Genomic DNA, 23,259 nt, shown 5'->3' on the forward strand with positions numbered 1-23,259 from the left:
CGGAGTGTGTTCTCTTGTATTGCAGTTTGTGCACTTGTGTGTGTGTGTGTGTGTGTGTGTGTGTATGTGTGTGTGTGTGTGTGTGTGTGTGTGTGTGTTGTCCCGTGTTGAATATCAGTCTCTCACCAGACAAGCAGAGTGGAATTTTTTCTTGCAGGTCCGGCAGGCCTTCTTGGGCAGAGAGTAGTTGGATCCATGGATAACAGAGAAACAGATCATACAGTCCTCTACTCCCTCGAACCTCTTATCCACGTTGGTCTTCCACAGAGCCAGGCCCTCCATTATGCTGCCGTTCTATCATAAACAAAAAGAGAGACGGGGGAACATGATACTTACATAGCGCAGCACTTAACAAAGTGTGAGGTGACCCCCTCAATGGAAAAGGGGAGACTCTACGACCCCTACAAGTGTGAGGTGACCCCCTCAATGGAAAAGGGGAGACTCTACGACCCTTACAAGTGTGAGGTGACCCCCTCAATGGAAAGGGGAGACTCTACGACCCTTACAAGTGTGAGGTGACCTCTCAATGGAAAGGGGAGACTCTACGACCCCTACAAGTGTCATAGGACTTGTCTGAAGGTAACCTGTACCAGGTTTTTTTTAAACAAATGGAAGATCGTTTTGTGCCTACAACAAAAAAAGGTTACAAATTTGTAAAAATAAATATATATATATATATATATATATATATATATATATATATATATATACAGATACATACATACACACGTGTATATATATATACATATATACATATATATACATATACACAGTACCAGTCTAAAGTTTGGACACATCTACTCATTCAAGGGTTTTTCTTTATTTTTACTATTTTCTACATTGTAGAATAATAGTGAAGACATCAAAACTATGAAATAACACATATGGAATCATGTAGTAACCAAAAAAAAAGGTTAAAAAAAATAAAAATATATTTTAGATTCTTCAAAGTAGCCACCCTTTGCCTTGACAGATTTGCACACTCTTGGAATTCTCTCAACCAGCTTCAAGAGGTAGTCAGTCACATATTAATGCCCATGATTTTGGAATTAGATGTTCGACGAGCAGGTGTCAACATACTTTTGGTCATGTAGTGTGTGTGTGTATACATATATATACATATATATATATATATATATATATCTCGCACGCACACACACACTGAACAAAAATAGAAACGCAACATGTAAAGTGTTGGTCTCATGTAAAGTGTTGGTCTCATGTAAAGTGTTGGTCTCATGTAAAGTGTTGGTCTCATGTAAAGTGTTGGTCTCATGTAAAGTGTTGGTCTCATGTAAAGTGTTGGTCTCATGTAAAGTGTTGGTCTCATGTAAAGTGTTGGTCTCATGTAAAGTGTTGGTCTCATGTAAAGTGTTGGTCTCATGTAAAGTGTTGGTCTCATGTAAAGTGTTGGTCTCATGTAAAGTGTTGGTCTCATGTAAAGTGTTGGTCTCATGTAAATTTTGGTCTCGTGTTTCATGAGCTGGGATAAAAACATCCCAGAAATGTTCCATACGCACAAAAAGCTTATTTCTCAAAAAATGTTGTTTACATCCCCTGTTAGTGAACATTTCTCCTTTACCAAGATAATCCTTCCACCTGACAGGTGTGGCATATCAAGAATCTGGCGCTGGGGACAATAAAAGGCCACTCTAAAATGTGCAGTTTTGTCACACAACACAATGCCACAGATGTCTCAAGTTTTGAGGGTGTATATATACACACACACACACAACACTGTATGTCGGGGGGTGCTTATAGTTGTCCTGTTTCACACAAGAGTACGCGTGGGCAGTGTAAAAATGCTCATGTGTTTTTTGCATATCCAAACTCCCCTAAAAGGGGTCATGACCAGGGACCAGACATTATTGATGGCGACCTTGGTGTGTGTGTGTTACCTGGTGTGTGTGTGTGTTACCTGGTGTGTGTGTTACCTGGTGTGTGTGTGTGTTACCTGGTGTGTGTGTATGTTACCTGGTGTGTGTGTGTGTGTGTGTGTGTGTGTTACCTGGTGTGTGTGTTACCTGGTGTGTGTGTGTGTGTTACCTGGTGTGTGTGTGTGTTACCTGGTGTGTGTGTGTTACCTGGTGTGTGTGTGTGTGTTACCTGGTGTGTGTGTGTGTGTGTGTGTGTTACCTGGTGTGTGAGGTATGTACTGAGCTGTAACATCCAGTTCCTCCATTGTTGTACAGCGACCCCCACCCTCCTGCCGCTCTCTACTGTGATCGAGCCTAGAGGATAGTTCTGTGGTAGCTGGATCACCAGCTCTATGAAGATATCATCCACTGAGTAGGTGGCGATCACCTCCCGCGCTGCCGAACGAGCCTTCACCTGGGACACAGGGAGAGAGAGACGGAGAAAGAGAGAGAAGTTAACTCCTCTCCGTTGATGATATCATCCACTGACCTGGACAGAGACAACAACAACAAAAGATTTAAAAACTCAGACTGTGTGAGTTCGACTGTTCTCTCTGCTACCATTCGGCAAGTGGTACCAAAAGGAGCCAATAGGACCCTGAGCAGCTTCTACCCCCAAGCCATGAGACTTCTATAGCTAGCGAAATAGTTAACCAAATAGCTAACCAAATAGCTAACCAAATAGTTAACCAAATATCCAAACTTGCCTAGTCACTCTGTGAAAGTAACCATTTCTATTTATAGTTTATCCTGTTGCCTAGTCACTCTGTGAAAGTAACCATTTCTATTTATTGTTTATCCTGTTGCCTAGTCACTCTGTGAAAGTAACCATTTCTATTTATTGTTTATCCTGTTGCCTAGTCACTCTGTGAAAGTAACCATTTCTATTTATAGTTTATCCTGTTGCCTAGTCACTCTGTGAAAGTAACCATTTCTATTTATTGTTTATCCTGTTGCCTAGTCACTCTGTGAAAGTAACCATTTCTATTTATTGTTTATCCTGTTGCCTAGTCACTCTGTGAAAGTAACCATTTCTATTTATTGTTTATCCTGTTGCCTAGTCACTCTGTGAAAGTAACCATTTCTATTTATAGTTTATCCTGTTGCCTAGTCACTCTGTGAAAGTAACCATTTCTATTTATAGTTTATCCTGTTGCCTAGTCACTCTGTGAAAGTAACCATTTCTATTTATAGTTTATCCTGTTGCCTAGTCACTCTGTGAAAGTAACCATTTCTATTTATAGTTTATCCTGTTGCCTAGTCACTCTGTGAAAGTAACCATTTCTATTTATAGTTTATCCTGTTGCCTAGTCACTCTGTGAAAGTAACCATTTCTATTTATAGTTTATCCTGTTGCCTAGTCACTCTGTGAAAGTAACCATTTCTATTTATTGTTTATCCTGTTGCCTAGTCACTCTGTGAAAGTAACCATTTCTATTTATTGTTTATCCTGTTGCCTAGTCACTCTGTGAAAGTAACCATTTCTATTTATTGTTTATCCTGTTGCCTAGTCACTCTGTGAAAGTAACCATTTCAATAGAATGTTCATGATGTCACTGCGACAACTGTTGATACGTTAGCCAGTTAGCTTGGGTTCTTGACTGCTGTTGTTAGGTCAGAACGGTCGAATCAGCCCTACTCCTCAGCCAGAGCGTCCAGACTTTACGAACAGATAATCTGATAACGCTCTGAATTGAGGAATGCTCAGAGAGGGAAACACTCTTGAATTTACGAACGGACAATCTGACAACGCTCTGAAATTACAAACATACGATCTGACAACGCTCTCAATTCACAAATGCCCATTGTACACTCTGGCACTCCAGATTAAATTTACAAACACACATATAGTATAAACCAGCCTTTAGTCTTGAAATCTTTGCTTGTTTAGTACCGTACTCTGTTTAGCACATGGCCTCACATGTGGATCCTTAAAGAGATGGGTGGGGCTCAGGCTTAGGAGGGTGTGAACGATGCTGAATGTGGTGTAGACAAAGAAGAGCTCTCCAGTAGGTGGACTAAAACATTCAAGGGTCATTTTCTCAAGTGGGGTTACAATTTTATCAACTGTCAAAAGCAGAATTACTTTCCCAGTAAACGAATATCGTTTTCTTGCTCTGTCTTTTATCCAATGTCAAAAAACAATATATATTTTTTTAAATGTTTCTACATAAGACCGAATCGAGCCAGTCGGTCCACATATAGCAGTAAGAGACAAGGGTTACCTAGCGGTGTAAAACGCCCACTCAACCAGGGGTCTGGCAGCGTTTTGAGCTGTTTAAAGGGTTGAATATAGGAGACGTGTGTGCTGAGGTGAGTTGAAATCACCACACTGTGTGAGTTTTTTTTTAATCTCTTGTATGTCACTGCACCCAGTGTGCTTACAACGGGGACAGGGCAAATGTCACTAGGCAGCACATTGTGTACGCAATACCACATCTGGCGTGGGTCAGGTCTGGGGGGGGGGGGGGGGGGGTCTGACAGGGGCCGTTTCATTTAGTATTCGTTGGGTGTCGGCTTAGGCCGCGATTGCATTTCCCCATAGTATATTATACCAAAGTTGACCGAATGAGAGGGAACGTAACGTTATGACAATAACTACTCTTCCTTGAAGGAGATGAAATGAGTTAGAGCGCCTGTTTTAATGCCCCCCAATCCGCCCGTTCCTGGGCTTGGTGAAGAGCTGTTTTTAAATTGAAAGAATAAATCCGAACCTCAAACTTATCATCTGTGGAAAGCGGGGCATCTAGGGAGCCGCGGATTTTCATTTGGCTTTGTCAGGCGTGTATCCTTCAACTGAAGTCATATTATGTTGTAGCTCGTTTCCCTCCTTCAGGGAACAGTAGTTACAGTGCCTTCAGTATTCATACCCCTTGACGTATTCCACATTTTGTTGTGTTACAGCCATAAGGGTAGGGTAGCCTAGTGGTTAGAGCGTTGGACTAGTAACCGAAAGGTACAAAATCTGTCGTTCTGCCCCTGAACAAGGCAGTTAAACCACTGTTCCTAGGCCGTTATTGAAAATAAGAATTTGTTCTTAACTGACTTGCCTAGTTAAATAAAGGTAAAATAAAAAAATAAAATACAAATTATTTATTGAAAATGATATACAGAAAAAACATCTAATTTACATAAGTCTTCACACCTTCGGCGGCGTTTTACAGCTTTTGTTGTCGTCGGTATGACAATCAGCTTTACACATCTGGATTCTTTCTCAAGCTCTGTTAAGTTAGATGGGGAAAGGGCGGTGAACAGCAATCTTCAAGTCTTTCCACAGATTTTCAATGGGATTCAAGTCTGGGCTTTGGCTGGACCACTCCAAGGACTTTCAACATTCTTGCTCCGAAGCCATTCCAGCGTTGCTTTGGCAACGCTTGGGGTCATTGTCCTGTTGGAATGTGAACCTTCGCCCCGAGTCCAAGGTCGTTTGCATCAAGGATTAGATTCTATTTGGCTCCATTCATTTTCCCCTCTATCCTTACCAGTCTCTCAGTCCCTGCCGATGAAAAGCATCCCCACAGCATGATGCTGCCACCACCATGCTTCACAGTAGGGATGGTGTTAGATGGGTGATGAGCTGTACCTGGTTTTCTCCAGACATAGCGCTTGCATGCATTCAGGCCAAAGAGTTACATTTTTGTCTCCTCAGACCACAGAATCTTTTGCATAATGATCGGTCTTTCACGTGCCTTTTTTTGTAAACTCCAGGAGTGCTGTCACGTGCCTTTTTCCTCAGGAGTGGCTTCCGTCTGGCCACTCTCCCATAAAGTCCAGATTGGTGAAGTACTTCGGAGACAGTGTCATTTTGGCCAGTTCTCCCATTTCAGCCAAGGAACTCTGTAGTTATGTCAGTGTGGTCATTGGGTTCCTGGTCAGGTCATCTCCACGATCAGAGTCTTTCTTTCCCGGTTCTTCAGTTTGATTGGACGGCTGGCTAGTTTCATTTTTTTTCCCAATTTCCCAGTGATGGAGACGACCACTGTGCTCTTGGAAACTTTTTTAAAAAACAACTCAAAAAAATGGTTGTATACCCCTTCCCAGATATATGCCTCATCACAGTTCTCTCTCAGAGATCTACGGGCAGTTCCCTTGTGACTTCATGAGATGGTTTCTACTCCAGGTGTTTCTATATAAATCGTGCTCAAACAATTAAAAAATTGGCCTGCAGGTGGAACTCCTATCAAAGGATTATCAAAGGAAATTAGATGCACCTGGGAGTCCATTTGTCATAGCAAAAAAAGGGGTGTGAATACTTATGTAAATTAGATTATCTGTATTTCATTTTCATTTATCAAACATTTCTCAAAACATGTTTTCACTTTGTTATTACGAGAAAGAAAATGTTTGAATTCAGGCAGTCAAAACAAAAATGTGGAATAAGTCAAGGGGGGTCTGAATACTTTCTGAAGGCTCCCTCTACCACACACACCCACCCTCCCTCCCTCCCTCTCTCCCTACCTGCCTCCCTCCCCTACTCACAGTCATGCTGTCGAAGGTCTGTGTGCTGGCGTGTACAGAGGAGATCTCCTGAGCAGAGAGGACAGGCGAGACGTATCGTCCTGTGAACTTATCCACCGTGTGGCTAACTCTCTTCTCCTGACTGGTCCACCACAACCGAACCATGGCAGGCAAGTCCTGTACCGCACTGTAGTACACACAACACGCCAGGTGGGAGAGCTCATATTGGATACCGGACGACTCTGTGGAGAAAGACAAAGAGAGAGAGAGAGAATTAGAGACAGAGAGACCGAGAGAGAGACAGAGACAGACGTGTGTGTGCTACCCACTGTTGACGTCCAGAGAGAGGCTCTCTGTGAAGAATGTCTTGATCTCCTTGGAGACAGGCTCCGCCCCCTGGCCGATGTAGGCAGGGTTTTCAGGCATCAGTCTGAACAGGTGGAGGAGGAGCTTGTGGAGCGACTTCTTTAGATAGAGAGAGTACTGGACACGCAGCTAGAGAGAGAACACACAGGTCAGCTTCTTTAGATAGAGAGAGTACTGGACACGCAGCTAGAGAGAGAACACACAGGTCAGCTTCTTTAGATAGAGAGAGTACTGGACACGCAGCTAGAGAGAGAACACACAGGTCAGCTTCTTTAGATAGAGAGAGTACTGGACACGCAGCTAGAGAGAGAACACACAGGTCAGCTTCTTTAGATAGAGAGAGTACACAGGTTAGCATAGAACTCTTCTTTAGATAGAGACAGTAGACTGACACACTAATCCTTCCTTTGTCCTTGTTTCCTTGTTTCCTCCCTACTCAAAGCTCAACGGCGTTCAGAAAGAAGGGCCCTGGAACCTCTCGAGAAACGAGGAAAAAGACAATTGACAGTGAGTTTGAAGTTTTTCAGATTTTCAAGAGGACAAGGTGGAACGATACGACACTCACACCAGGGTTACGGTAATACTACCTATATGTACACAACTACCTCAATTACCCCTGCACATCGACTCATACCCTAAACTGTTTTCAAGTTTATAAACATAGAGATGGACTGTAAAATAGAGGCAGCCAAAGTCTGAATACAGTGAGGGTGAAAGACAGTAAACAAATAGACCTGTTGGGGAATACCTGGCGAGTTAGCTGGCTGGCTAGCTAGCATCGCTATAGACTTAGCTGGCTAGCTAGCCTCGCTATAGCCTTAGCTGGCTAGCTAGCCTCGCTATAGACTTAGCTGGCTGGCTAGCCTCGCTATAGACTTAGCTGGCTGGCTAGCTAGCCTCGCTATAGACTTAGCTGGCTGGCTAGCCAGCCTCGCTATAGACTTAGCTGGCTAGCTAGCCTCGCCGCTATAGAGTTAGCTGGCTGGCTAGCTAGCCTCGCTATAGAGTTAGCTGGCTAGCTAGCCTCGCCGCTATAGAGTTAGCTGGCTGGCTAGCTAGCCTCGCTATAGAGTTAGCTGGCTGGCTAGCTAGCCTCGCTATAGACTTAGCCGGCTGGCTAGCTAGCCTCGCTATAGACTTAGCTGGCTAGCTAGCCTCGCCGCTATAGACTTAGATTTGTTTAAGAGACACGACGCTCAATCTGAACATTAACAAGCGCTGCTTGCGGTATAGTTTTGGAAGCATAAGGACTTTATTTTTCATGTCAGCAAGAAAATAAAAGTCCAAAACGTAAAAAAGGTTAAATTACTACACACCGTTTATAGGGTTAGGGTCCCCACACGGCCACAACTCCATGTTACAGCGCTACAATGTGTTTATTTTATTTTTTTCTCCTCATTTTGTCCGTCATAGTTGAAGTGTACCTATGATGAAAATTACAGGCCTCTCTCATCTTTTTAAGTGGGAGAACTTGCACAATTGGTGGCTGACTAAATACTTTTTTTGCCCCACTGTATACCCTGGCATTATGGAGACAGACCACCAGATATATCCTGGCATTATGGAGACAGACCACCAGATATATCCTGGCATTATGGAGACAGACCACCAGATATACCCTGGTATTAGATAGAGAGAGTACTGGACACACAGGTTAGCATTAGAACTCTTCTTTAGATAAAGAGAGTATTGGACACACAGGTCAATTAATCGCTAAGGGATGGGTTACCGACCGACCGACCCACGCACCCACTCACTCACTCAATCAATCACTCACTCACTCCAGCTGTAGACTTACGTGGGAGGGAGAAGCCTTGAAGAAGGACAGCAGTAGTTTCCAGGCCAGCAGGTAGGCGAGGATACAGGAGTATTCCACAGAGAGAGGTTGAACCACTGCAAACTCCCCTACACACACTCCAACCATGATGCTCTCACACAACTCCTCGCACGTAGACAGGAGGGTCATCAGAGCTGCCGGGGGAGACCTACACACACACACACACACACACACGGAAAGCACAGAGTTAAATATACACACACAAACACACATCGTTAGAAAAAACAGACACAAAGATATTTTAGCAAATAACTCCCAACTAAGGTCTGTTCTTTGGTCAGAGGCAAAGCCTAGGGAAACAGCCCTTATGAGGGATTAATCACATGATAATTCCCGGATTTAAGCCTGGCATTTAGTAATACCAGTACCAAACTAAATGCTGGGCTTATATTAACCCCCGCTGTACCAAACTAAATGCTGGGTTTATATTAACCCCCGCTGTACCAAACTAAATGCTGGGTTTATATTAACCCCCGCTGTACCAAACTAAATGCTTATATTAACCCCCGCTGTACCAAACTAAATAGTAGGCTTATATTAACCCCCGCTGTACCAAACTAAATAGTAGGCTTATATTAACCCCCGCTGTACCAAACTAAATGCTTATATTAACCCCCGCTGTACCAAACTAAATGCTTATATTAACCCCTGCTGTACCAAACTAAATGCTTATATTAACCCCCGCTGTACCAAACTAAATGCTGGGTTTATATTAACCCCCGCTGTACCAAACTAAATGCTGAGTTTATATTAACCCCCGCTGTACCAAACTAAATGCTAGGTTTATATTAACCCCCGCTGTACCAAACTAAATGCTGGGTTTATATTAACCCCCGCTGTACCAAACTAAATGCTTATATTAACCCCCGCTGTACCAAACTAAATGCTGGGTTTATATTAACCCCCGCTGTACCAAACTAAATGCTAGGTTTATATTAACCCCCGCTGTACCAAACTAAATGCTAGGTTTATATTAACCCCCGCTGTACCAAACTAAATGCTTATATTAACCCCCGCTGTACCAAACTAAATGCTTATATTAACCCCCGCTGTACCAAACTAAATGCTTATATTAACCCCCGCTGTACCAAACTAAATGCTTATATTAACCCCTGCTGTACCAAACTAAATGCTGGGTTTATATTAACCCCCGCTGTACCAAACTAAATGCTAGGTTTATATTAACCCCCGCTGTACCAAACTAAATGCTAGGTTTATATTAACCCCCGCTGTACCAAACTAAATGCTTATATTAACCCCCGCTGTACCAAACTAAATGCTTATATTAACCCCCGCTGTACCAAACTAAATGCTTATATTAACCCCCGCTGTACCAAACTAAATGCTTATATTAACCCCCGCTGTACCAAACTAAATGCTGGGTTTATATTAACCCCCGCTGTACCAAACTAAATGCTTATATTAACCCCCGCTGTACCAAACTAAATGCTTATATTAACCCCCGCTGTACCAAACTAAATGCTTATATTAACCCCCGCTGTACCAAACTAAATGCTTATATTAACCCCCGCTGTACCAAACTAAATGCTAGGCTTATATTAACCCCCGCTGTACCAAACTAAATGCTGGGTTTATATTAACCCCCGCTGTACCAAACTAAATGCTTATGTTAACCCCCGCTGTACCAAACTAAATGCTGGGTTTATATTAACCCCCGCTGTACCAAACTAAATGCTTATATTAACCCTCGCTGTACCAAACTAAATGCTGGGCTTATATTAACCCCCGCTGTACCAAACTAAATGCTTATATTAACCCCCGCTGTACCAAACTAAATGCTGGGTTTATATTAACCCCCGCTGTACCAAACTAAATGCTGGGTTTATATTAACCCCCGCTGTACCAAACTAAATGCTTATATTAACCCTCGCTGTACCAAACTAAATGCTAGGCTTATATTAACCCCCGCTGTACCAAACTAAATGCTTATATTAACCCCCGCTGTACCAAACTAAATGCTGGGCTTATATTAACCCCCGCTGTACCAAACTAAATGCTGGGTTTATATTAACCCCCGCTGTACCAAACTAAATGCTTATATTAACCCTCGCTGTACCAAACTAAATGCTGGGCTTATATTAACCCCCGCTGTACCAAACTAAATGCTTATATTAACCCCCGCTGTACCAAACTAAATGCTGGGTTTTTATTAACCCCCGCTGTACCAAACTAAATGCTTATATTAACCCCCGCTGTACCAAACTAAATGCTTATATTAACCCCCGCTGTACCAAACTAAATGCTTATATTAACCCCCGCTGTACCAAACTAAATGCTGGGTTTATATTAACCCCCGCTGTACCAACCTAAATGCTAGGTTTATATTAACCCCCGCTGTACCAACCTAAATGCTAGGCTTATATTAACCCCCGCTGTACCAAACTAAATGCTTATATTAACCCCCGCTGTACCAAACTAAATGCTAGGCTTATATTAACCCCCGCTGTACCAAACTAAATACTGGGCTTATATTAACCCCCGCTGTACCAAACTAAATGCTAGGTTTATATTAACCCCCGCTGTACCAAACTAAATGCTGGGTTTATATTAACCCCCGCTGTACCAAACTAAATGCTAGGTTTATATTAACCCCCGCTGTACCAAACTAAATGCTGGGTTTATATTAACCCCCGCTGTACCAAACTAAATGCTAGGCTTATATTAACCCCCGCTGTACCAAACTAAATGCTAGGTTTATATTAACCCCCGCTGTACCAAACTAAATGCTGGGTTTATATTAACCCCCGCTGTACCAAACTAAATGCTGGGTTTATATTAACCCCCGCTGTACCAAACTAAATGCTGGGCTTATATTAACCCCCGCTGTACCAAACTAAATGCTTATATTAACCCCCGCTGTACCAAACTAAATGCTGGGTTTATATTAACCCCCGCTGTACCAAACTAAATGCTGGGTTTATATTAACCCCCGCTGTACCAAACTAAATGCTAGGCTTATATTAACCCCCGCTGTACCAAACTAAATGCTGGGTTTATATTAACCCCCACTGTACCAAACTAAATGCTGGGCTTATATTAACCCCCGCTGTACCAAACTAAATGCTTATATTAACCCCCGCTGTACCAAACTAAATGCTTATATTAACCCCCGCTATACCAAACTAAATGCTAGGCTTATATTAACCCTCGCTGTACCAAACTAAATGCTGGGCTTATATTAACCCCCGCTGTACCAAACTAAATGCTTATATTAACCCCCGCTGTACCAAACTAAATGCTTATATTAACCCCCGCTGTACCAAACTAAATGCTAGGCTTATATTAACCCCCGCTGTACCAAACTAAATGCTAGGCTTATATTAACCCCGCTGTACCAAACTAAATGCTGGGCTTATATTAACCCCCGCTGTACCAAACTAAATACTAGGCTTATATTAACCCCCGCTGTACCAAACTAAATACTAGGCTTATATTAACCCCCGCTGTACCAAACTAAATGCTTATATTAACCCCCGCTGTACCAAACTAAATGCTAGGCTTATATTAACCCCCGCTGTACCAAACTAAATGCTAGGCTTATATTAACCCCCGCTGTACCAAACTAAATGCTGGGCTTATATTAACCCCCGCTGTACCAAACTAAATGCTGGGCTTATATTAACCCCCGCTGTACCAAACTAAATGCTGGGCTTATATTAACCCCCGCTGTACCAAACTAAATGCTGGGTTTATATTAACCCCCGCTGTACCAAACTAAATGCTGGGCTTATATTAACCCCCGCTGTACCAAACTAAATGCTTATATTAACCCCCGCTGTACCAAACTAAATGCTGGGTTTATATTAACCCCCGCTGTACCAAACTAAATGCTGGGTTTATATTAACCCCCGCTGTACCAAACTAAATGCTAGGCTTATATTAACCCCCGCTGTACCAAACTAAATGCTGGGTTTATATTAACCCCCACTGTACCAAACTAAATGCTGGGCTTATATTAACCCCCGCTGTACCAAACTAAATGCTTATATTAACCCCCGCTGTACCAAACTAAATGCTTATATTAACCCCCGCTATACCAAACTAAATGCTAGGCTTATATTAACCCTCGCTGTACCAAACTAAATGCTGGGCTTATATTAACCCCCGCTGTACCAAACTAAATGCTTATATTAACCCCCGCTGTACCAAACTAAATGCTTATATTAACCCCCGCTGTACCAAACTAAATGCTAGGCTTATATTAACCCCCGCTGTACCAAACTAAATGCTAGGCTTATATTAACCCCGCTGTACCAAACTAAATGCTGGGCTTATATTAACCCCCGCTGTACCAAACTAAATACTAGGCTTATATTAACCCCCGCTGTACCAAACTAAATGCTTATATTAACCCCCGCTGTACCAAACTAAATGCTAGGCTTATATTAACCCCCGCTGTACCAAACTAAATGCTAGGCTTATATTAACCCCCGCTGTACCAAACTAAATGCTGGGCTTATATTAACCCCCGCTGTACCAAACTAAATGCTGGGCTTATATTAACCCCCGCTGTACCAAACTAAATGCTGGGCTTATATTAACCCCCGCTGTACCAAACTAAATGCTAGGTTTATATTAACCCCCGCTGTACCAAACTAAATGCTGGGCTTATATTAACCCCCGCTGTACCAAACTAAATGCTGGGTTTACATTAACCCATAATGTCAAGCTTTTTTTTTTCTGGGCGAGTTTGTGAATGTCTGGCTCGGACAGAGGATTGACATTTGAAATGGAGTTAGGAAATCATGGCATTTTGCGTTAATTATCGTGAATAACTATCTAGCAACCAATCAGAATTCAAGATCCAAACTCACCGTTTTATAAACAGACATACTGTATACACACACCGATACAGATATACACACACACGCATCATGAAAACACACATTTTAGGAACACACATCGCCTTCAGAAAGTATTTACACCCCTCGACTTTTTCCACATTTTGTTGTGAAACAGCCTGAATTTAAAATGTAATGAATAAAATTTAGTCGTTCTGCCCCCCTGAACAAGGCAGGCTGACTTGCCTAGTTATATTAAAGGTTAAATTAAAAAAATTGTAAAATAGTGTAGTTTGTCAACTGGAGACACACACACAAGTATTTATTATTTGAAGGATTCTTTCTGGCTGACGGAGAAAAGACAAGGGCATATCAGCGTATATGTTTAGAAAAAAACATTTAGAAAGCGATGATTATTGACGTTTATAAATATTAGAACTCGGCATCGGAATTGTAGTTTACCCGGAGACGAACGCGGGTGACGTTTCAGCAACGGCTGAAACCGCGACATACGGAGAAGGGCTTTCGAGAGCTACCATCTAGTATTCTCCGAACAAATGTGCAATTCGAGAAGAAGTAGAGGAAGCATAGTCTTCGTTAGATGGGAGGCACCCATAGCTGTATGGGATCGGTGCAAAACTGGTACAGTCAGTTAATATTTTTTTATTTGAAGGACTCTTTCTCGCTGATGAAAAGGTTAGAAACCTGTATCGTTAGTGATGATAATTGAAGTTTATAAAATGTTAAAGCGTCGAGATTGCAGTTCACATGAGGTAGTCGTGGGCGAAGCTAAAACACCGGAAAACTGTAGGGAGAAGGCAGAATACCACCTAGAGTTTTGACAGTTAGCACATCAACATCATCCAACATCATTTACAAACCAAGCATGTGTGTTTTAATTAATGAGTCTGCCAGATCAGAGGCAGTAGGGAACTTATTTTGATAACCGCGTAAATTGGACCGTTTTCCTGTCCTGCTAAGCATAAAAGTACTTTTGGGTGTCAGAGAAGAAATATGGTCTTCAAAAGTACAATATTTTTATTAGGAATGTAGTAAAGTAAAAAATAAAAAGTTGTCAAAAAGTTAAAATTGTAAAATAAATAATAATAATTGCAATAGTAAAGTTCAATATCCCCCAAAAAACTACTTAAGTAGTACTTTAAAAATATTTTTACTTAAGTACTTTACACCACTGGTTGCCGAAGAGGAAGGAAACCGCTCAGGGATTTCACCATGAGGCCAATGGTGACTTTAAAACTGCTACAGAGTTTAATGGCTGTTACAGGAGGAAACTGAGGATGGATCAACAACACTGTAGTTACTCCACAATACTAATCTAAATGACGGAGTAAAAAGAAGGAAACCTGTACAGAATAAACATATTCCAAAACATGCCTCCTGTTTGCAACAAGGCACTAAAGTAATTCTGCCAAAAAAAAATGTGGCAAAGCAATTAACTTTTTGTCCTGAATACCAAGTGTTAAAAAAAACATTACTGAGTACTACTCTCTATATTTTCAAGCATAATGGTGGCTGGCATATAGTTAAGGAACTGGGGAGTTTTTCAGGATAAAAAATAAACAGAATGGGGCTAAATCAGCACAAAATCCTAGAAGAAAACCTGGTTCAGTCTGCTCTCCACCAGACGAATGGGAGACGAATTCACCTTTCAGCAGAACAATAACCTACAACACAAGGCCAATTCTACACTGGAGTTGCTTACCAAGAAGACACTGAATGTTCCCGAGTTCCAGTTTGGACTGAAATCTACATGAAAATGGTTGCCTAGCAACGATCAACAACCAATTGTGACAGAGCTTGAAGAATTTTCTAAAGAATAAATGGGTAAAAGTTGCCCAATCCAGGTGTGGAAAAGCTCTCAGCCAGAAAGACTCACAGCTATTGCCTCAGGGGTGTGAATACTTATGTAAATGAGATATCTGTATTTAATTTTCAATAAATTCACACATTTAAAAAAAAAAAAAAAATTAATCAGTGTCAGTAAGGGGGATTTTTTTTTTTTATCCTTATCAATCTATACACAATACCCAATAATAACAAAACCAAAACAGGTTTTTAGATATTTTAGCATTTAAAAAAAACGGAAATACTTTACATCAGTATTGAGATCCTTTGCTATGAGACTCTAAATTGAGCTCAGGTACATCCTGTTTCCATTGATCATCCTTGAGATGTTCCTACAACTTGATTGGAGTTCATCTGTGGTTAATTCAATTGATTGGACATGAAAAGGCAAGGCACACAACTGTCTATATGAGGTCCCACAGTTGACAGTGCATGTTAGAGCAAAAACCAAGCCATGAGGTCGAAGGAATTGTCTGTAAAGCTCTGAGACAGGATTGTGTCGAGGCACAGATCTGGGGAAGGGTACCAAAACATTTCTGCAGCATTGAAGATCCCCAAGAACACAGTGGCCTCCATCATCCATCACATGGAAGAAGTTTGGAACCACCAAGACTCTTCCTAGAACTGGCCGCCTGGTCAAACTGAGCAATCGGGGGAGAAGGGTCTTGGTCAGGGAGGTGACCAGAACTCAATGGCCACTTCGACAGAGCTCTAGTTCCTATGTGGAGATGGGAGAACCTTCCAGAAGGACAACCATCTCAGCAGCACTCCACCAATCAGGCCTTTATGGTAGAGTGGCCAGACAGAAGCCACTCCTCTGTAAAAGGCACATGCCCCTGCTTGGAGTTTCCCAAAAGGTAACCAAAAGACTCTCAGACCATGAGAAACAATATTCTCTGGTCTGATGAAACCAAGATTGAACTCTTTGCCCTGAATGCCAAGCGTCATGTCTGGAGGAAACCTGGCACCATCACTATGGTGAAGCATGGTGGTGGCAGCATCATGCTGTGGGGATGTTTTTCAGTGGCAGGAACTGGGAAACTTGTCAGGATTGAGGGAAAGATGAACAGAGTATAGTACAGAGAGATCCTTGATTTAAAAAAAATGCTCCACAGCGCTCAGGATCTCAGACTGGGGCGAAGGTTAATCTAAAAACCTGTTTTTGCCTTGTCATTGTGGGGTATTGTGATGTCATTATGGGGTATTGTGATGTCATTATGGGGTATTGTGATGTCATTATGAGATTTTGTGTAGATTGATGAAGGGGGGGGGGGGGGGTAAAACGATTTAATCAATTTTATTTAGGTTGTAACGTAACGAAATGTGGAAAAAGTTAAAGGGTCTGAATGCTTTCCGAGTGCCACTGTAGATAAGCTAGTCTATTAGCCATATTATGACCATTGCCCTAGCTAGTTTGAATAGCACTAGCCACGTTATGACTGATGGCTGGAGGCGGCAAACAATGTGCCCATGGCCTGCTGCCATTTACAATCTGATAGCAATATTTCTGGGACCAAAAAAATAAATGTATTGGTGAATTATATTAATAATGCATTGAACTGCATCCGTCTATTCTGACAACAATGCCTTACTGTACGTCATGGAAGGTAGAATCAAAAATAATCTATTTAAAAAAAAAAAATGTAAACCTCTTATAAAGGTGGTTTTGTAGCATAACCTGGTAATTTGATATTTTGGGCTGATATTATGATCGTCTGTAAAAGTAGTTAAAACGCTGTGATTTCCACTTTAACTAACAGATGGACATTCCATAGAGAAACACACCCACTCGGGGCTGTTACACTCACAGACACGGTTCCTCTCCATCGTCCTCTGGTTTGGTGTCGTCTCCCTCTCCATCACACTCTGGGAGAGTAGGCATTACCCTGGGACAGAGACAGACAGACAGACGGACAGGTCATGCTCCTTGACACTGAATCAACAAGTGAACTCAGGAGGCTTGTCGTATGGGTAGGCAGTCACGTACCATAAAAGAGTTGTCAACAAGTTCGAACAAACATGTTCCGTGGCAGTGAACACACAGACAGACATTTGTAATACATTGATTTGAGTTATAGATCCTGTATGTGGTAGACGGTGTGTGGTAGACGGTGTGTTATATATCCTGTATGTGGTAGACAGTGTGTGGTAGATAGTGTGTTATATATCCTGTATGTGGTAGACAGTGAGTTATATCTCCTACTTGTCTAGAATGTGGTAGACAGTGTGTTCTAATCTTACTTGTCTAGAATGTGGTAGACAGTGTGTTCGAATCTTACTTGTCTAGAATGTGGTGGACAGCGTGTGGTAGACAGCGTGTGGTGGACAGCGTGTGGTGGACAGCGTGTGGTGGACAGCGTGTGGTGGACAGCGTGTGGTAGACACCGTGTGGTAGACACCGTGTGGTAGACACCGTGTGGTAGACACCGTTTTATATATGGTACTTGTCTAGTATGTGGTAGACAGTGTTTAATATATCGTATTTGTCTAGAATGTGGTAGACGGTGCATTCTAATCTTACTTGTCTACCCTGTGATTGACAGTGGGTTATAATCTTACTTGTCTAGAATGTGGTGGACAGTGTGTTCTAATCTTACTTGTCTAGAATGTGGTAGACAGTGTGTTCTAATCTTACTTGTCTAGTATGTGGTAGACAGTGTGTTCTAATCTTACTTGTCTAGAATGTGGTAGACAGTGTGTTCTAATCTTACTTGTCTAGTATGTGGTAGACAGTGAGTTATATATCCTACTTGTCTAGAATGTAGTAGACAGTGAGTTCTAATCTTACTTGTCTAGTATGTGGTAGACAGTGAGTTCTAATCTTACTTGTCTAGAATGTGGTAGACAATGAGTTCTAATCTTACTTGTCTAGAATGTGGTAGACAGTGAGTTCTAATCTTACTTGTCTAGAATGTGGTAGACAGTGAGTTCTAATCTTACTTGTCTAGAATGTGGTAGACAGTGAGTTCTAATCTTACTTGTCTAGAATGTGGTAGACAAAGGGTTCTAATCTTACTTGTCTAGAATGTGGTAGACAGTGAGTTCTAATCTTACTTGTCTAGAATGTGGTAGACAGTGAGTTCTAATCTTACTTGTCTAGAATGTGGTAGACAAAGGGTTCTAATCTTACTTGTCTAGAATGTGGTAGACAGTGAGTTCTAATCTTACTTGTCTAGAATGTGGTAGACAAAGGGTTCTAATCTTACTTGTCTAGAATGTGGTAGACAGTGTGTTCTAATCTTACTTGTCTAGAATGTGGTAGACAGTGCGTTCTAATCTTACTTGTCTAGTATGTGGTAGACAGTGAGTTGCAGAGGTCTGGCTTTGAACAGCAGCAAAGGAGTTAGTGTGTTGAGTAGGGTCTGCAGTGCCTCAGGTAGGCTTGTCTTCTGGTCTGCCACGAACCGCGCTGGCAAGGAATTATGGGTAAGCTGCTGCAGCGGGACGTAGGTCAGAGCCATGCCCACAGACCGCAGGACAGCCAATGGGAACAGTGGATCGTCTGGCTCCTTGAAGGCCTCTACGGAAGGGGAGAAAGGACAACAAGGGTTTAAAATGAGACAAGAAAATGTATTGTCGGAAATCTCACCTTGAGGGTTACTATGGGATTAGTATGAATGTGATACTGCTTCATAATGGCAGTCTAACCCCCCCTCACCACCACATTCACGCCCTGACCCCGCCCACCACCACATTCACGCCCTGACCCCACCCACCACCACATTCACGTCCTGACCCCACCTCACCACCACAAACACACCCTGACCCCCCCACCACAAACACACCCTGACCCCCCCACTGACACACCCTGACCCCCCCACCACATACACACCCTGACACCCCCCACCACATACACACCCTGACACCCCCCACCACCTGACCCCCCCCCCCCCCCCCCCCCACACACACCACAAACACACCCTGACCCCCCCCCACTCCCATCCCTACCAGTGATCTTGCCAGGCAGTGGCAGCATCAGGCTGTATATCCCCTCTATGAAGAAGTCGTTCCACTCTGCGGTCAGCTCTGAGGGCAGTAGGTCATCCACACCAGGCGGGGGCGCTGTGAAGAACTGGTTCAGCTGCACGATCAGCTCACAGGTCTCACACACCAACAACTGCACCCAGGGGTTCCACAGACAACCCACGTTATCGCTAGTCGTCTGGAGGGAGGGCGAGAGGGAGGGAGGGGCTGTAAAATGAACCTTGGTCTGGGACCTTGGTGCGATGCTCACATCCACTATAAGGACATGGTACTTGCCTACGGATCAGGAAGAGGAACTGCCCGTCCCTATCTTCAGGCTATGCTCAAACCCTACACCCCAACCTGAGCACTCTGTACTGCCAACTCCGCTCTCTTGGCCCTCCCACCCTTAAGGGATGAATGTTGAATGTACTGACTATGACTGGTCCACCTAGCTATCTGAAGATGAATGTACTGACTATGACTGGTCCACCTAGCTATCTGAAGATGAATGTACTGACTATGACTGGTCCACCTAGCTATCTGAAGATGAATGTCCTGAATATGACTGGTCCACCGAGCGATCTGAAGATGAATGTCCTGACTATGACTGGTCCACCTAGCTATCTGGAGATGAATGTCCTGACTATGACTGGTCCACCTAGCTATCTGAAGATGAATGTCCTGACTATGACTGGTCCACCTAGCTATCTGAAGATGAATGTACTGACTATGACTGGTCCACCTAGCTATCTGAAGATGAATGTCCTGACTATGACTGGTCCACCTAGCTATCTGAAGATGAATGTACTGACTATGACTGATCCACCTAGCTATCTGAAGATGAATGCGCTGACTGTAAGTCAATCTGGATACGAGCGTCTGATAAATTATGAGAATGGGTATATGTAGAGCCAGGACCTATTTGCTTGTCATGGTCACATGGTCTGGGCAGCCATTTTACCTCTAGCCAGGCCAGCATGGAGCAGAGCAGGAAGTCCCACTGGCTGCCCCCGAGGATTGTGGGAAAATGAGTCACCAACCGGGACAGGAAACGCATCATCTCCACGCTGAGAGACAGCTGGGACGCGGTCGTCTTGGACAGGTCACTGGAACACAGAGGGTAAAGGGGTTGGAGAAATGGAGAAATGGAGACAGAGAGGGAAGAGCACAACATGACAGAGAGTATGCAAAACAAACAGAGACCGACAGCTCGAGAGACGAGCCAACCATACAATGACGAGCCAGGCAGACAGATCCAGCCAGCCAGACAGAGACAGACAGATGTACAGAAAGACATAAACAATAAATAAATAGCTATCTCGCTAAATTTGGTGCAATGAGATGTTGTACCCTGGTCCCTAACAAAAACATAAATACAATTTTAAAAAACTGACAGAGCGACAGACAAACAGGCAGAAAGACAGACCAAGCCAGACAGATTCAGCTAGCTAGCCAGCTAGACAGATTCAGCTAGCTAGCCAGCCAGACAGATTCAGCTAGCTAGACAGCCAGACAGATTCAGCTAGCTAGCCAGCCAGACAGATTCAGCTAGCTAGACAGCCAGACAGATTCAGCTAGCTAGCCAGCCAGACAGATTCAGCTAGCTAGCCAGCCAGACAGATTCAGCTAGCTAGACAGCCAGACAGATTCAGTTAGATAGCCAGCCAGACAGATTCAGCTAGCTAGCCAGCCAGACAGATTCAGCTAGCCAGATTCAGCTAGCCAGCCAGACAGACAGATAAGGTCCCTCCTACCTGCTGAATAGGAACCAGTCTTCTTTGCTGTTTCTCCATTCCATCATGGTGGCCAGTACAGCTATTAGCAGCTCCTCCTGCACTGGCGTGGAGGCCTTGAGACAGCACAACAGCACCGACACACACCCACAAACACCTAGAGGACCACAGAGATTACACACACCCTCACTTTGATATCGTGCTTGTGTATTCATTCCCATATCTACTAAAATAAATAGAACATCATGTTTTGACATGATGACTCCTTGCTGTCCCCAGTCCACCTGACTGTGCTGCTGCTCCAGTTTCAACTGTTCTGCCTTATTATTATTCGACCATGCTGGTCATTTATGAACATTTGAACATCTTGGCCATGTTCTGTTATAATCTCCACCCGGCACAGCCAGAAGAGGACTGGCCATCCCACATATGCTCACTCTAATTCTCTCTTTCTTTCTCTCTCTCGGAGGACCTGAGCCCTAGGACCATGCCCCAGGAATACCTGACATGATGACTCCTTGCTGTCCCCAGTCCACCTGGCCGTGCTGCTGCTCCAGTTTCAACTGTTCTGCCTTATTATTATTCGACCATGCTGGTCATTTATGAACATTTGAACATCTTGGCCATGTTCTGTTGTAGTCTCCACCCGGCACAGCCAGAAGAGGACTGGCCATCCCACATAGCCTGGTTCCTCTCTAGGTTTCTTCCTAGGTTTTGGCCTTTCTAGGGAGTTTTTCATAGCCACCGTGCTTCTACACCTGCATTGCTTGCTGTTTGGGGTTTTAGGCTGGGTTTCTGTACAGCACTTTGAGATATCAGCTGATGTACGAAGGGCTATATAAATAAATTTGATTTGATTTGATTTGATGTTTTGGTCATGAATGAAAAAAAGCACCCGGCTAACTAGCTGGCTACAGTAGGTTCAGGCATTTCACAATGGCCTGTAATCACTAGTTATTACTGCTAAACAAAATGCCTTTTCAGGGAGAATCATGTTGTTTGGTTTACTGTTTGAACAGTCCCTGAGATTATATTTGGTTATCAATGCAAAATAGACTATGTTTTGTTGTGGCGGCAGGGTAGCCTAGTGGTTAGAGCGTTGGACTAGTAACCGGAAGTTCAAACCCCCGAGCTGACAAGGTACAAATCTGTCGTTCTGCCCCCTGAACAAGGCAGTTAACCCCACTGTTCCTAGACCAGTTAACCCACTGTTCCTAGACCAGTTAACCCACTGTTCCTAGACCAGTTAACCCACTGTTCCTAGGCCGTCATTGAAAATAAGAATTTGTTCTTAACTGACTTGCCTGGTTAAATAAAGGTAAAAAAATATAAAAATTGTCACATACACCAGACATGTGCAGTGAAATGTCTTCAATAGAGAGAGAAAGCATGCCAACCTACAGGCTTGACACCAATGCATTTTAACTACACCGTGTCATGGCCAGTAGAAATTATTTTCTGGCCAGTGAGAGAAAGAAAGTTAACAGACACTGGAGTGTCTGTGTGTGACAGTGTGTGTTCTTACTGTGGTCCTCTTGCCAGTTGAGTATGCCAGCGGTAGCCAGGGAAATGAGACGTTCTCTCTCCTCTGTGGTCAGATAGGGACACAGCACCTGTAGAGTACTGAGCCTGCTCTCTGACAGGGGGAACAGACTGACACACACACACACACACACACACACACAGACATTAGAACCATTCTTAGTGCTCTCTGCAAACCTGACTGTTTCCTTGAATGAAAGGAGAACAGGCCTGTTCCAAACCTAGCGTTCTAAACCTAGTGTTCCCAAACCTAGTGTTCCAAACCCAGTGTTCCAAACCTAGTGTTCCAAACCTAGCGTTCCAAACCTAGCGTTCCAAACCCTGTGTTCCAAACCTAGCGTTCCAAACCTAGCGTTCCAAACCTAGCGTTCCAAACCTAGCGTTCCAAACCTAGCGTTCCAAACCCTGTGTTCCAAACCCTGTTTTCCAAACCCTGTGTTCCAAACCTAGCATTCCAAACCTAGTGTTCCAAACCCTGTGTTCCAAACCTAGCGTTCCAAACCGTGTGTTCCAAACCGTGTGTTCCAAACCTAGTGTTCCAAACCTAGTGTTCCATCAAGTGTTTGAAAGAAAATGACTGACAGCTGGCATATCACATAGTTTATCAATTATGAAACCTAACATTGAATAAAGTAGACATATCTCATCTCACTCATCAGGGTTAAAGTAGTACTGATATCTGACCTGTCAGGGTTAAAGTAGTACTGATATCTGACCTGTCAGGGTTAAAGTAGTACTGATATCTGACCTGTCAGGGTTAAAGTAGTACTGAT

At 43.2% G+C, this 23,259-nt stretch overlaps 1 protein-coding gene and 1 long non-coding RNA gene across 3 annotated transcripts in view; one reads left to right on the top strand and one right to left on the bottom strand.

The window, feature by feature from the left end:
* Positions 1-23,259, top strand: part of LOC149970321 (uncharacterized) — a 225,759-nt gene that overhangs the window by 67,643 nt on the left and 134,857 nt on the right. The gene's annotated exons all lie outside the window — the stretch shown is intronic.
* ltn1 (listerin E3 ubiquitin protein ligase 1) overlaps positions 1-23,259 on the bottom strand; it is a 69,401-nt gene that overhangs the window by 8,404 nt on the left and 37,738 nt on the right. The window contains exons 23-33 of one of the 2 annotated variants that reach the window (XM_090226342.1): positions 22,470-22,597; positions 20,966-21,101; positions 20,173-20,317; positions 19,194-19,407; positions 18,528-18,765; positions 17,054-17,131; positions 8,539-8,725; positions 6,704-6,869; positions 6,396-6,616; positions 2,137-2,331; positions 127-294 (exon numbers count right to left, since the gene is read on the bottom strand). In XM_090226342.1, coding sequence (XP_090082468.1) covers positions 127-294; positions 2,137-2,331; positions 6,396-6,616; positions 6,704-6,869; positions 8,539-8,725; positions 17,054-17,131; positions 18,528-18,765; positions 19,194-19,407; positions 20,173-20,317; positions 20,966-21,101; positions 22,470-22,597 — 1,876 coding nt within the window. Of the gene's footprint in view, positions 1-126; positions 295-2,136; positions 2,332-6,395; positions 6,617-6,703; positions 6,870-6,908; positions 7,041-8,538; positions 8,726-17,053; positions 17,132-18,527; positions 18,766-19,193; positions 19,408-20,172; positions 20,318-20,965; positions 21,102-22,469; positions 22,598-23,259 lie in introns of those variants that run through there. The other variant, XM_090226343.1, reaches the window with a different exon arrangement.

The sequence above is a fragment of the Oncorhynchus mykiss genome, chromosome 29, assembly GCF_057628025.1.
Source record: "Oncorhynchus mykiss isolate SJ-2025 chromosome 29, ASM5762802v1, whole genome shotgun sequence".
Taxonomy (NCBI): Eukaryota; Metazoa; Chordata; class Actinopteri; order Salmoniformes; family Salmonidae; genus Oncorhynchus; species Oncorhynchus mykiss.